The sequence below is a fragment of the Bos indicus genome, chromosome 7 (genome assembly GCF_029378745.1).
Source record: "Bos indicus isolate NIAB-ARS_2022 breed Sahiwal x Tharparkar chromosome 7, NIAB-ARS_B.indTharparkar_mat_pri_1.0, whole genome shotgun sequence".
Taxonomy (NCBI): domain Eukaryota; kingdom Metazoa; phylum Chordata; class Mammalia; order Artiodactyla; family Bovidae; genus Bos; species Bos indicus.
In genome coordinates this window covers 7270174-7285436 of record NC_091766.1, presented here as the reverse complement: position 1 = coordinate 7285436, position 15263 = coordinate 7270174, and the positions used below count along the sequence as shown (strand labels likewise).

At 39.7% G+C, this 15263-nt stretch overlaps 1 protein-coding gene across 1 annotated transcript; it reads left to right on the top strand.

The window, feature by feature from the left end:
* Positions 1-10157: 10157 nt before the first annotated feature.
* Positions 10158-12434, top strand: LOC109560885 (olfactory receptor 10H3-like). Its single transcript, XM_019963350.2, has 2 exons — positions 10158-10164; positions 11473-12434. Exons 1-2 carry the CDS (start codon positions 10158-10160, stop codon positions 12432-12434), a joined length of 969 nt encoding a protein of 322 aa, XP_019818909.1.
* Positions 12435-15263: the final 2829 nt, after the last annotated feature.

Below are 15263 nucleotides of genomic sequence, written 5' to 3'. Positions count from 1 at the left end.
TTGGTTAGAAGACGCTGAGCACTTATAATACTCCAGAGAAACCATTCTCCAAATCACCCTTATTCTGGGAAGCCTTCCAACTGCCCTTACACAAGGGAGCATAGCCCTAGGTTCTCACTCTGTGCTCCTTTTCTCCTGCCTTCTCTCTGACTTGACCCTGAGGGGTTTGGGCATCTGTGTCCAGTCTTGTCTCTCCCAAGACAAGGTGCTCCTCAGCCCTCGGTAGGGACTGCAGCTTCTCTGGGCAGAGAGAGGCAACAGGGAATCCTGTTTTGTGTGGATAGTTGGAAAAGCAGGTAGAGACTGAAGATCCCAGCAGACCCCCTGAGGTCCCTCTTGGCCTCTCCAGACCCAAAGGACTGCTGTTTCAGGTTGGTTCTTGAAGAAACTCTTGGGAACAGCCTGTTGGAACCTGCAGCAGGGATAAAGCACCCTATTAGTTCCAGGACCCCTTAGATCTGACTGCATGCTTGCCTGTGGATGCTGCTGACAGCAACAAGGAGACCTTCTTCTGTCCTCTTCTGCTGGCATTTCTTGGGAGAGGCAGCCCAGGCAAAGGGGGATCAACAGGGAGAGGGTATGAAGGAAGAATCCTACAGATGTGGATGGTGCTACCTAGCCTGGGCATGAGGTCAGGGCTGGGAAGAAGGGTCATAAGAGAGGATCTTATTTTCTGGGAGGCTGTTGGGGATCTTCTCGGTTTGCCCATCTGTATCCTGAGTTCTTGCCTAACCTAGGTGCCCTTTGTGGCTTTTAGGTCAGTGATTTTCAGCCCAGGGTGATTCTACCTGACAGTGGACGTTTGGACATATCAGGAATTTTTTTGGTTGTTCAAAATATATGTTGAGAAGCGGATGCCAATGGCATCTGGTTGGTTGAACCTAAGGTTTCTGCTGAACATTAAAGCAGTGAAGAGGACAGCCAAGGAATAATCTGGCTCCAAGTATCACGAGTACTGAAGATGAGAAACCTTGTTCTGTGTATGTCTTATCTGCTGCTCTATCGCAGTCTGGCCCAAAGTGGCCCCTGCTAATCTGGAAAGGAGGCTCTAGGGGAGACAGAGGTATGAGCTGGGTGCTTTCATGTGATTTGCGTGTGATGTGTGCTCAGGATCTCTGTGTGAGGCCTCCTCCATGAGACCAGAGACACAGAATTCAGTTCACCTGTCATAGGAGTTGGGAGAGCCCCAGCCTCAGGAATCATGGCCTTTCCACCAAGTGGGAAATGGGAAGGTGAACTATAGCAATGATATAGAGTTGGAGAAGAGAGTGGGGGTTCAATCAGACTCCTGGAGGGACTGCATTGTGTGATTAAGTGAGGTTCTAAGTGCTCCATGGGGCTCAGAGACCATACATTTAAAATGGGGCCAATCAGTACCATTAGGTACAGAAGGATGACAGCAAACCAGACCAGAAATGCAATCTCAAAGTCAGTGATAACTACATTTATTTGGTAAACCCTAAGCCCTTATGTGAATCCTCATGGATCTCTGAATGAGTCCTCTGTGTACGCTCATTTTCCATTGTGGCAGGGTGGCTCAGCACTAGAACGTTCCTTCTCAAAAACACACAGTGAGAGCTGGAGTTTGAACCCCGGGTCTGATGACTGCATATCTTGTGTACGTTTCAAAATTTTTCTCTGAAAGCCAGAGTGGAGTGGGAACAGAGCAGGAGGCATGGGTGGAACCTGGAGCTGTAGTCCAGGAGAAGGAGATGGAGCCATATGGATGGAGAGGAGACAGAAAAATCCAGAACTACTCAGTGGGGACATGAATGCTTGAGGGAGAAATGAAGCCCAGAAAGATGTTAATGTCAGAGTCTTGTTTTCTGAGTGGGTGCATTGTTGCTTTCCTTTTCCAGTTAAACTATAGTCTTCCTCACTCCAAAGACAATCCTCACTCCAAACAAGTTTCTCATTGTCCTGGTGCTTCTGTGTCCAGGTTGACTCCTACAGTCAATAATACTTAGAGGCAAAGCCCTAGTGAGATTCAGTTCAGTTCAGTCACTCAGTCATGCCCAACTCTTTGCGACCACATGGACGGCAGCACGACAGGCTTCCCTGTCCATTGCCAACTCCTGGAGCTTGCTTAAACTCATGTCCATTGAGTCGGTGATACCATCCAACCATCTCATACTCTGTCATCCCCTTCTCCTCTCGCCTTCAATCTTTCCCAGCATCAGAGTCTTTTCAAATGAGTCAGCTCTTTGCATCTGGTGGCCAAAGTACTAAGAGTTTCAGCTTCAGCATCAGTCCTTCCAGTGAATATTCAGGACTGATTTCCTTTAGGATGGATTGGTTGGATCTCCATGCTGTCCAAGGAACTCTCAAGAGTCTTCTCCAACACCACAATTCAAAAGTATCAATTCTTCTGCACTCAGCTCTTTTTATAGTCCAACTCTCACATCCATACATGACTACTGGAAAAACCAAAGCCTTGACTAGACAGACCTTTGCTGGCAGAGTAATGTCTCTGCTTTTTAATATGCTGTCTAGGTTGGTCATAACTTTCTTTCTAAGGAGTAAGCGTCTTTTTATTTCATGGCTGCAGTCACCATCTGAAGTGATTTTGGAGCCCCCAAAAATAAAGTCAACCAGTGTTTCCACTGTTTCCCTATCTATTTGCCATGAAGTGATAGGACTGGATGGAAGAGATCTCTAGTCTTTCCCATTCTATTGTTTTCCTCTATTTCTTTGCATTGATCACTGAGGAAGGCTTTCTTATCTCTCCTTGCTATTCTTTGAAACTCTGCTTTCAGATGGGTATATCTTTCCTTTTCTCCTTTGCCTTTCACTTCTCTTCTTTACACAGCTATTGGTAAGGCCTCTTCAGACAACCATGGTGAGGGATCACACCATCATGATTATCTGAGTCATGAAGATCTTTTTTGTACAGTTCTGTGTATTCTTGCCACTTCTTAATATCTTCTGCTTCTGTTAGGTCCATACAATTTCTGTCCTTTATTGAGCCTATCTTTGTGTGAAGTGTTCCCTTGCTATCTCTAATTTTCTTGAAGAGATCTCTAGACTTTCCCGTTTCATTCTATTGTTTTCCTCTATTTCTTTGCATTGATCACTGAGGAAGGCTTTCTTATCTCTCCTTGCCATTCTTGGGAACTCTGCATTCAAATGGGTATATCTTTCCTTTTCTCCTCTGTTTTTTGCTTCTCTTCTTTTCACAGCTATTTGTAAGGCCTCCTCAGATAGCCGTTTTGCTTTTTTGCATTTCTTTTTTGGGGGGGATGGTCTTGATCATTGCCTCCTGTACAATGTCATGAACCTCTGTCCATAGTTCTTCAGGCACTCTGTCTATCAGATCTAACCCCTTGAATCTATTTGTCACTTCCACTGTATAATAGTAAGGAATTTGATTTAGGTCATACCTGAATGGTCTAGTGGTTTTCCCTACTTTCTTCAATTCAAGTCTGAATTTGGCAATAAGGAGTTCATGATCTGAGTCACACAGTCAGCTCCCACTCTTGTTTTGGCTGACTGTATAGAGCTTCTCCATGTTTGGCTGCAAAGAATATACTCAATCTGATTTCTGGTGATGTCCATGTGTAGAGTCTTCTCTTGTGCTGTTGGAAGAGGGTGTTTGCTATGACCAGTGCATTCTCTTGGCAAAACTCTATTAGCCTTTGTCTTGCTTCATTCTGTACTCCAAGGCCAAATTGCCTGTTACTCCAGGTATTTCTTGACTTCCTATTTTTGCATTCCAGTCTCCTATAATGAAAAGGACGTGGTTTGTTTTGTTTTGTTTTGTTTTTTACAGGGATCTGGAACTAGAAGGTCTTGTAGGTCTTCATAGAACCCTTCAACTTCAGCTTTTTCAGCATTAGTGGTCAGGGCATAGACTTGGATTATTGTGATATTGAATGGTTTGCCTTGGAAACAAACAGAGATCATTGTGTCATTTTTGAGGTTGCCTCCAAGTTCTGCATTTCAGACTCTTTTGTTGACTACGATGGCTACTCCATTTCTTCTGAGGAATTCTTGCCCACAACAGTAGATATAATGGTCATCTGAGTTAAATTCACCCATTCTAGTCCATTTTAGTTTGCTGATTCCTAAAACATCGATGTTCACTCTTGCCATCTCCTTTTTGACCACTTCCAATTTGCCTTGATTCATGGACCTAACATTCCAGGTTCCTATGCAATATTACTCTTTACAGCATCAGACTTTACTTCCATTGCCAGTCACATACACAACTGGGTGTTGTTTTTATTTTGGCTCTGCCTCTTCATTCCTTCTGGAGTTATTTTCCCACTGATCTCTAGTAGCATATTGGGCACCTACTGGCCTGGGGAGTTCGTCTTTCAGTGTCCTATTTTTTTGCCTTTTCATACACTGAGATTACTAAGGGAAAAATTACCTGGGCTCCTGGAGGAGGGCATGGCAACCCACTCCAGTATTCTTGCTTGGGAAATCTCATAGACAGAGGAGCCTGGCGGGCTACAGTCCATGGGGTCATAAAGACTCAGACATGACTGAATGATTAAACAGTAACAGAGCGTATATATTCTGAATTTTCATCATTCTACATTCTTATCAGCATTGCAGGAGGATTCCTTTCTCCCCATAATCCAATGAATATAGCATTTTCTAATTTGGCAAACTGAATAGTTATTCAGCAAAATTCCATTCCTCTCTCTGTCTCTTCTCCACCTTTTTTTTTTTTTTTTAACTGAGCATCTTTATATTTGCCTGGGTAATTCTTTCTGCCCATATCTGTACTGAGATTCCTACTTTCTGTCCATTTTTCTAAATAGTTTTCCTTTATCAGTTTTACACAGTGCAGATTGTTTTTCCCAATGTTCCATCTGCCTGATAACTTTATCCAGGATTTCCTTTGAATAAAAATCCTTAATGTTGATGTTTTCATATCTTTTAAAAATATATTCTTAACATTTGTGCCTTTGAAAATTAACAAACCAATTCTTTTGCCCTCTCTCCTATTGACTTTATAGTTGATACTACATATTATGTTTCGAATCTATCTAGATTCTACTTTGCATTTGTTCTTGGGCAGAAATTGAAGTTTACTTTGCTTCCTAAAATGAACAATTTTCCTAGTGGAAAATACTAAACAATCATATCTTTTCCCTTTGATATGTGGTTTGACCTTATCATACATTAGAGTTTTAATAATAAAGGGGTATTTTCTGAGATATAGATTCAAGTTAATTGATGTTTACAATTTAATTCATACTTTAAAAAATGACTATGACTGTATAACGTGTCTCAGTATCCCAGGAAGGCATACCTCTCCTATTTACTCCATTTTCATAAGTTTTGTACTAATTTTAAGGGGTATAGTTTTATAACTATTTTAAGAAGGAATTTTAGGTTAGTTTTAGCAGGTTCACAGTCAGTTCCTGGAATTGTAATGGCAATTGTGTTGATGATAGCATTTGGTGAAGAATTGATTTCATTAAAATTAGCTCAACTCATCAACAGGGTGTAGACTGTTTTCAAGTATTCAAATCATGTTCTAATTTTATTAATGATTAAATTGTCTTTGGCAGTATTGTATGTTTTTGGCTAATTTCTACATAATAAGAGAGTTTGAGGAACCCTGGGAATCCTGGAAACTCATTTGGGGGATCCATCAAGTCCTAACTTTTCCAATTACATGTGAGGTTGTGTTTTCATCATACACTCTAATTAAAGCAGTATATCAGAGCATGCTAAGTAGCTTCAGTCGTGTCTGACTCTGTTGTGTGAACCTGTGGACTGTAGCCTTCCAGACTCCTCTCTCCAAGGCAAGAATACTAGAGTGGGTTGCCATTTTCTCCTCCAGGGGATCTTCCCCATCCAGGGATGGAACCAGTGTCTCATGTCTCCTACATTGGTAGGCAGTTTCCTTACCACTAGCGCCCCCTGTGGAGCCCAGAACAGTATATAACCACAGACTAAATAAAGAAGCAGATGTGAGCATCAACCTGTGTCCTACAAGGTAGGCCTTAGGTATATTTGCCAGAGTGTAAAGCCAGGCCACTCTTCTCAATAAATGTCTTTGAAAATATAGTTACTCTTGTATATATATGTTGTTAATATTAACATGTATCAAGTTTATTATTGTTCTTTTAAATTTACTAATAGCTAAATACTTTTAAAGATTGTCTGTTTTAGTTTCTGGTGTGATAAAAATTGATAGTTACAACTCACCCAAACAAAAGCCCTTTAAGGACCTCAGTAGTGTTTGACTGTAAAAGGATCCTGAGACCAAAAATGGTTGTTTACAGTTTGTGTTACTACTGAGAGTTTATCTTAATTTTAACTTAAATTCTATATTTTGAATGACTACTGCTGGTGTAATACTTTGATACATACTATATTTTTTTGAAGTTGATCTTTCTTTTTGTAGCATTCTGCCCTCTTATGTTCTAACATATTACATCTTGATTCTTTTATCTTTTCTGGATAGATGATCAGGTCACATCCCTTCCTATCCTTATGTATCTTCTTTCTTTTTCTTTCCTTGTAGCACCATTCATGACTTTCAATTCCATGGCGAAGAACAGCAGAAACAGTGAGTAGCCTTGCCTTCTTTCTGATTATAAAATAGTGCATGTTAAAGTCCCACTTATATACTATTTGTTTGTTTTCTAGTGTGTATTCTTTATCTAGCTAAGTCCCCTTCAATTTCACGTTGTAAAAAAGTTTGCAAAAAAAATCATGAGTCGACACCCATATCAAAACGTTGTGTTGTAACCTAAAACTCATGCAGTGTTACATCAATAATATACAAATTTTAAAAATCATAATTTGAGTTGAATATTAGAAAATGTACACCTCCATTGATAAAAAGAATTCTATCATTTTTCTCTTTTAGTTTATTTATGTGCTAAATCACATGATGCTGCACCATCTTGCCATTCATGGGATAAACCAACACCACTTGACCATAATTTACTAATTTTTGTACATCATTTTATTTGATTAGGTGACATCCTACAGTGGATTTTAAAATTTGCTTGGATAGGTAAAGTGGGCCCATAATTGTTTCTTACAACAGTTTACCTGGTTTTAGAATTTAGAATGATGAAATCAGCTTAGCAGATTTCAGATTTTTCCCTTTTCCCCCCTTTTATGTGAAAAGCATGTATAAGATTTAATCAGTTGTTCCTTAAAGGTTTATGAGCACTCACTTGTAAACTCACTGTGTCTAATGAATTGTAGGAAGGGAAGGTCTCTAACCATTTCAACTTCTTTAAAACTTTTTGAAATGGTTTCTATTTCTTTCTCATACTAGTTTTGCAATTTATGTGTCTCTGAGAATTCAAGCCATTTCTTATATTTTATTACTACTTCATTCATTTAAAGATATCCATTATTTCTATAGTTATTTCCAATTTTAATTTTATGCTTTTTCATTGGCATTTTCTTCTTGGCTTTATCTTGTTAATCTATCACCCAATGTGGGTTGTACTAAGTATGATTTTCTGGATAATGTTTCTTCTCAATACATTTTAAAATGTGCATTCCCATTGTAGTACTCTTTTAGCTTAAAACTTTGACGTTTGATACTTAAATTATCTTTGTAAATATTTATTCATCAATTTAATATTGACACAAAAGATTGTTTAATAAATCTAACTCATGGAATTTGGAAGGCTATCCTTTCTTTATTGATTTCCAATTTTAGTATATTATAATCTACATATTATTTGTACTTTGAAATAGATGGAGGATTTCTCTATGTCCTAAACAAGGTCAGTCAGTTCAGTCACTCAGCCATGTCTGACTCTTTGCAACCCCACGGACTGCACCACGACAAGCTTCCCTGACCATCACCAACTCCCAGAGCTTGCTCAAACTCATGTCCGTCGAGTTGGTGATGCCATCCAACCATCACATCCTCTGTCATCCCCTTCTCCTCCTGCCTTCAATCTTCCCAGCATCAGGGTCTTTCCCAGGGAGTCAGTTCTTCGCATCAGGGGACCAAAGTATTGGAGCTTCAGCTTCAGCATTAGTCCTTCCAATGAATATTCAGGACTGATTTCCTTTAGTATCGACTGGTTTGATTTCCTTGCTGTCCAAGGGACTCTGATAGCTCTGATAGGAAAATTTTTGTTAAAGTCCTCTATGTGCATGAAAGAAATATTTAATCTCACTTAGTACACAGCCCTCCTATGTCCAGGAACTAACATCTGAATGTTATTAATCCATTGGAATTGTTGTTGCTGTTCACTCACTAAGTTGTGTCTGACTCTTTGTGACTCCATTGACTGCAACACTCCAGGCTCCTCTGTCCTCCATTATCTCCCAGTGTTAGCTCAGATTCATGTCCACAAAGTTGGTGATGCTATCTAACCGTCTCACCCTCTGCAGCCCCCTTCTCCTTTTGCCTTCAATCTTTCCCAGCATGAGGGTATTTTCCAATCAGGTGGCCAAAGTATTGGAGCTTCCGCAACAGTCCTTCCAATGAGTGCTGAAGGTTGATTTTCTTTAGAACTGACGGTTTTGGTCTCCTTGCAATCCAAGGGACTCTAAAGAGTCTTCTCCAACACCACAATTCAAAAGCATCAATTTTTCAGCGCTCAGCCTTCTTTTTATGGTTCAACTTTCACATTCATATATGACTACTGGAAAAATAATAGCTTTGACTATACGGACTTTTGCCAGAAAAGGGACGTCTCTGCTGTTAAATACACTGTCTAGGTTTGTCATAGCTTTCTTTTCAAGTAGCAAGTGAAGGCTACAGTCACTGTCCACAGTAATTTTGGAGCCCAAGAAAATAAAATCTGTCACTGCTTCTGCTTTTTCCCCTTCTTTTGCCATGAAGTGATGGGACTGGATGCCATGACCTTAGTGTTATTAATGTTGAGTTTCCAAACAGCTTTTCCACTCTGTCCTTTCACTCTTATCAATTTCATTTAATAACTTCCAAATTGCATATCATTTTAGAACTCTGTTAAAATTTCCAACTTTAATTTAAAAATCTATCTAGCATTGACTTTATAGCTATTTCACCAAAGTTATTTTGAATATTTATTCCTAATATTCAACCTGTATATCATTATATAGGTTAATTATATATATGCAGGTGGCTACAATGTTCTTTTACCTTTCATAAACTATTCCCCTTTGACACTTTCTATGTGCATAAATTTTCCACTTCTGTGTGCTTTTAAACTAGTAATATTTTCCTTCACAGCCTTTTTACAACAACATCACAGTTAAAAATGGATAACTAGATTAAGAATAATCCCTTGATATTATTCATAACCCATCATTCATTCATGCCATAATAAAAGTCTTCTCTAATTCCTTCAGTTCAGTCAGTTCAGTCACTCAGTCGTGTCCAACTCTTTGAGACCCCATGAATTGCAGCATGCCAGGCCTCCCTGTCCATCACCAAAATCCCAGAGTTCACCCAGACTCACATCCATCGAGTCAGTGATGCCATCCAGCCATCTCATCCTCTGTCGTCCCCTTCTCCTCCTGCCCCCAATCCCTCCCAGCATCAGAGTCTTTTCCAATGAGTCAACTCTTCGCATGAGGTGGCCAAACTACTGGAGTTTCAGCTTTAGCATCATTCCTTCCAAAGAAATCCCAGGGCTGATCTCCTTCAGAATGGACTGGTTAGATCTCCTTGCAGTCCAAGGGACTCTCAAGAGTCTTCTCCAACAACACAGTTCAAAAGCATCAATTCTTCGGCGCTCAGCTTTCTTCACAGTCCAACTCTCACATCCATACATGACCACAGGAAAAACTATAGCCTTGACTAGACGAACCTTTGTTGGCAAAGTAATGTCTCTGCTTTTCAATATGCTATCTAGGTTGGTCATAACTTTTCTTCCAAGGAGTAAGTGTCTTTTAATTTCATGGCTGTAATCACCATCTGCAGTGATTTTGGAGCCCCAAAAAACAAAGTCTGACACTGTTTCCACTGTTTCCCCATCTATTTCCCATGAAGTGATAAAACTTACAAATATCTTATGTAAATTAGCATCTAATCTACTACCCTATATTGCATATGATTGTTATGTCCCTTGAATTTCATGACCCTGGCTTATTGATGTAGTGTAGTAGTGGTGTTAGTCGCTCAGTCGTATCTGACTCTTTGTGACCCCATGTACTGTGGCCCACCAGGCAAGAATACTGAAGTAGATTGCCATTCCCATGAGACCAGACCAATTGTTCTATGGAACATGTCGGGTTCTGGATTTTCTGATTGTGTCTTCATGGTTTCATTTAGCTTGTTCCTTCATCCTCTGCATATGATCAATCTTTCTGATGCTCACCTATTCCAGTGGACACATTTTCAATCTGGTTCCAGCATCCTTTAACATTAACAATTGCTCAGTGAAAGTTCCATTGAACTGTTGCAGAGATGTCCTAGGCTTGCTTCCATGCCCTGGGCTATTTCTTCAGGGAACCTGGCTCCTTTTATTGGCATATGGTATAGGGACTTCCCAGGTGGCTCAGATGGTAAAGTGTCTGCCTACAATGTGGGATACCCGGGTTCAATCCCTGGGTTGGGGAGAGCTCCTGGAGAAGGAAATGGCAACCTACTCCAGTATTCTTGCCTGGAGAATCCCATGGAAGGAGGAGCTTGGTAGACTACAGTCCATGGGGTTGGACATGACTGGGTGACTTCACTTTCACTTTCTTTCAACAGAAGTATTATGATTATTGTTTCATTAAATTTCTTTCTTTCCTTCTTTCTTTTTTGCTTTCAGGATTGTTTCCTCATCATTCTTTTGGTGCAAATTTGCCCAGCATATATTTTTCCATCTATTTATTTTCAAGCATTCTCTTCAGTTCCTATAAAAGACTAAATACAAAATATGAGATACATTGACAGAAATGAGTACTAATAAATAGTATTAAAATAAATATAAATTGGTTACTCAATTAAAGGCAAAGACTCTCAGTGAAAATTTATAAATCCAAGATCCAAACATATTTTTGACAACAGGCACAGTATTCAAAAGAATATGACCCTGACCATCTATGTCTGTCTTAATTACAAACCTGAATCTTTTATTTCTTTTCATCACTGTTAACAAAAACTTAGAGGCCAAACTATGTCTTCAGTATTTAGTGTACACGATCTCATTTTATCTTTATCACACTACTAAATGATAAGAAGTATTATGATTTATTCCATCTCACTGATGAAGATTGTAAGACCCAGACAAGCTAAGCAAATGAATATTTAGGATGGTGGTTTAGTCATTAAGTCATATCCCACTCTTTTGACCCCATGGACAGTAGCCTGCCAGGTTCCTCTGTCCATGGGATTTCCCAGGAAAGAATACAGGAATGGGTTGCCGTTTCTTCTCCAGGGGGGATCTTCTTCAACCCTGGTATTGAACCTGCATGTCCTGCATTGCAAGTGAATTCTTTACTGCTGAGAAACCCTTGAATATATAGCATATAGAGCTCTGCAATTGCCATTTAATCTATGTTAGAGCCTCTGTTTTAACCACTGGGCCTTCATCTTGTTTCTGATCTCCCCAGATGCAGCATCCTTGTCTGGTCAGAACTACAGCACAGTGTCTGAATTCATCCTCATCGGCTTCTCCAACTTCCCTCAGCAGCTCCTGCCCACCTTCTTCCTGCTGTACCTGCTGATGTACCTGTTCACACTGCTGGGGAACCTGCTCATCATGGGCACCATCTGGAGGGAGCACAGCCTCCACACCCCCATGTACCTCTTCCTGTGTGTCCTCTCCATCTCCGAGATCCTGTTCACTGTTGCGGTCACCCCTCGAATGTTGGTGGACATGCTCTCCACCCATCGCTCCATCACCTTTGTGGCCTGTGCCAGCCAGATGTTCTTCTCCTTTACGTTTGGCTACACCCACTCCTTCCTGCTCATGATCATGGGCTATGACCGCTATGTGGCCATCTGCCACCCACTGCGTTACAACGTGCTCATGAGCACCCGTGACTGTGCTCGTCTTGTGTCCTGGTGCTGGGCTGGTGGCTCAGTTGTGGGGTTGATGGTGACATTGATAGTTTTTCATCTCACCTTCTGTGGGTCTAAGGAGATACACCATTTTGTCTGCCATGTGCTTTCCCTGTTGAAGTTGGCCTGTGGAAAGGAGACAGCCTCTGTCACCATAGTTGTAATATTGGTTTGCGTCACAGCCCTAATGGGCTGCTTATTCCTCATCTTCCTCTCCTATGTCTTCATCGTGGCCGCCATCCTGAGGATCCCCTCCACTGAGGGCCGGCACAAGACCTTCTCCACCTGTGTCTCCCACCTCACCATAGTGGTCGTGCACTATGGTTTTGCCTCCATCATCTATCTGAAGCTCAAAGGCCCCCATTCTATGGACAATAACACTCTGATGACCACCATATATACAGTCTTTACCCCCTTTCTTAGCCCCATCATTTTCAGTCTCAGGAATAAGGAGCTGAAAAATGGCATAAAGAGAAATTTGCACAGAACTTTCTGTCCCCTAAGCTTCTGATGGCCAGTTTGGTGGTATGGAACTGTGATGGATGAGAGGGGTTTAATAATATCTGTCTCCATAGAACTCTTGTAATGATTCGGGTCTGTAAAATACTCACACTCCATCGGAGTTTGATGCATACTAGCTACTCACTTTTCTCCAATGTTTCCCCCTGTTGCAGAGTCTGTCTCATCATAATCTTTTATTTATTCCCAGTGAAATGAACTCTGTCCCATTATCTATACCTAAGAATGTGCTATATATCTATAAGCAAGTGGGGAGCACCAGATGCATGTATCAGGACCCTGATACAGGTTGTTATCCTTGAATGGATTAGCAAAAGTAGATTTTAATTCCCCATCCCCCAAAATGAAAATGAATAAAATTACCTAAAGATAATAAGAAATACCACCAGGACTGGGTCTTTTCCATATATGAAACACTGACATGTAAAGTAATTACTGACTGTTGAGAATGATGTTTGCTGTGGGTTTGTCATATATAGCCTTTATTAAGTTAAGGAGGTTTCCTCTGTGCCCACTTTCTGTAGAGTGTTTTATTTTTAATCATAAATGGGTGTTGAATTTTGTCAACAACTTTTTCTGCATCTTTTGAGGTGATCATATAATTTTCATTCTTCAGTTTGTTGATGTGTTGTGTCATATTGATTGTCTTGTGTATATAGAAGAATCCTTGCATCTCTGGGATAAATCTCACTTGATCCTTCCAATGTGTTGTTGGATTTGATTTGCTAGTATTTTGTTGATGATTTCTGCCTCTATCTTCATCAGTGATATTGACCCACAATTTTATCTTTTTGTGGTTTTGATTTCAGTGTGATGGTGGCCTCATAAAATGAGCTTGGGAGCCTCCTTCCTCTGCATATTTTAGAAGAGGCTCAGAAAAACAGATTCCAGTCTTTTTTGTCCAGGTTATGCAGCAGTTAGATTTTAGTGTTTTCAGGAGAGGAAGTGAGCTCAAGTTCTTCTACCAAGAGAAAACAAATGTTATCAAAGATGTGGAGGTAAGGGAACATTGTGGAAAATGTAAATTGGTGCAGCCAACATGGGAGGCCATATGGAGATTCCTCAAAAAAAGTAAGCCTTGGACTACTATATGATCCAGCTATTCCATTTTGGGGGTATTTATACAAAGAATACAAAAACTAATTCAAAAAGATGTGTGCAGCCCTATGTTCATCATGGAATATTTTACAATAGCCAAGAAGTGGAAACAACTTAACGATGGGATAAGGAAGATGTGAGATATATCTTAATACATAATGGAACACTACTCAGCCATAAGAAATATGAAACCTTGCCACTTGTGACAGCATGGATGGATCTTGAGCATATTATGCTAAGTGAAATAACTCAGGTGGTTAAAGACAAATAGCACATAATTTCACTCATTTGTGCAATATAAAAAACAAAGAAATAAAGACCACAATAAATGAACAAACCAAACAAAAATAAACATGAGCACAGAGGGGAAGGAGAGATGAGGGTAAAATGGGGAAAGAGGTCAACTGTGTGGAGATGAATAGAAAAGAAAATTTGGATAGTAACTGTAATGTGCACAGAGTAGACATATAACGCTGTACACGTGAAACATACATAATGTTATAGATCCATGTTACCTCAACAAAAATAAATTTTTTAAAAAAGGAGAGATATACATAGGAAAAAATATACTTCTTCATGGTCAATGTAGCTATGGCTATGTAACTTTTTATGAACCATGGCTATGTAATTTTTTAAGGTTCTGTTTCCTAAACTTGAGAAATGCAGATATCATAAGTACCTAGCTCATATGGTTATTGTGAGGATTAATGACTTACATATGTATCTGCTTATATAATTAAAATCATAAATGATTACCAGAGTCAGAGTAGTGACTAAGTCTTAGTCATTATGAACTACTATAACTATCATCACTATAATGTTATATAAATACCACACTATAAATATTTTATTACCACTAAAATTAATTTAGAAAGCTAAAATAATTTTTAAAAAGCAATATTGTACAGAAACAGACATGTAAAATAATGGAATGGCATAAGTGTCATGGAATAACCCAATTTCAAAACCATGGACTATTCTTAAATCTTGTTGGGGCAATTAGTTATCCATTTAAAAATACATTTTACCACCACTTGCCTATTAGAATGACTAAAATCTGTAACAGTGGCAACACTAAATGCTCTTAAGGATGTGAAACAACAAAAACTCTCATTCATTACTAGGAATGCAAAATGGTATAGCCACAATTTGGTGATGTCCTACAAAATAGAACATAGTCTTCCTATATAATCCATCAAACACACTCCCTGGTATTTACCCAAAGGAGTTGAACACTTAGGTTTACAAAAAAAAATGCACACCGATGTTTATAGCATATTTCTTTGAAATTGCCAAAACTTGAAAGAATCAAGATGTCCTACAATAGACGAGTAGATAAATAAGCTGAGCAATCCTGAAGGAAATCAGTCCTGAATATTCATTGGAAGAACCAATGCTGAAGCTGAAGCTCCAATACTTTGGCCACCTGATTCAAGAGCAGACTCCTTAGAAAATATCCTGATGCTGGGAAAGATTGAGGGCAAGAGGAGAAGGGACAACAAAGGATGAGATGGTTGGATGGCATCACTGACTCAATGGACATGAGTTTGATCGGCTCTGGGAGTTGGTGATGGACAGGGAAGCCTGGGGTGCTGCAGTCCATGGGTTGCAAAGAGTTGGAGATGACTTGGTGACTGAACAACAACACCAAGACAATGGAATATTATTTAGCACCAAAAATTTGAGCTATCAAGCCATCAAAAGACTTTGAGGAACCTTTATT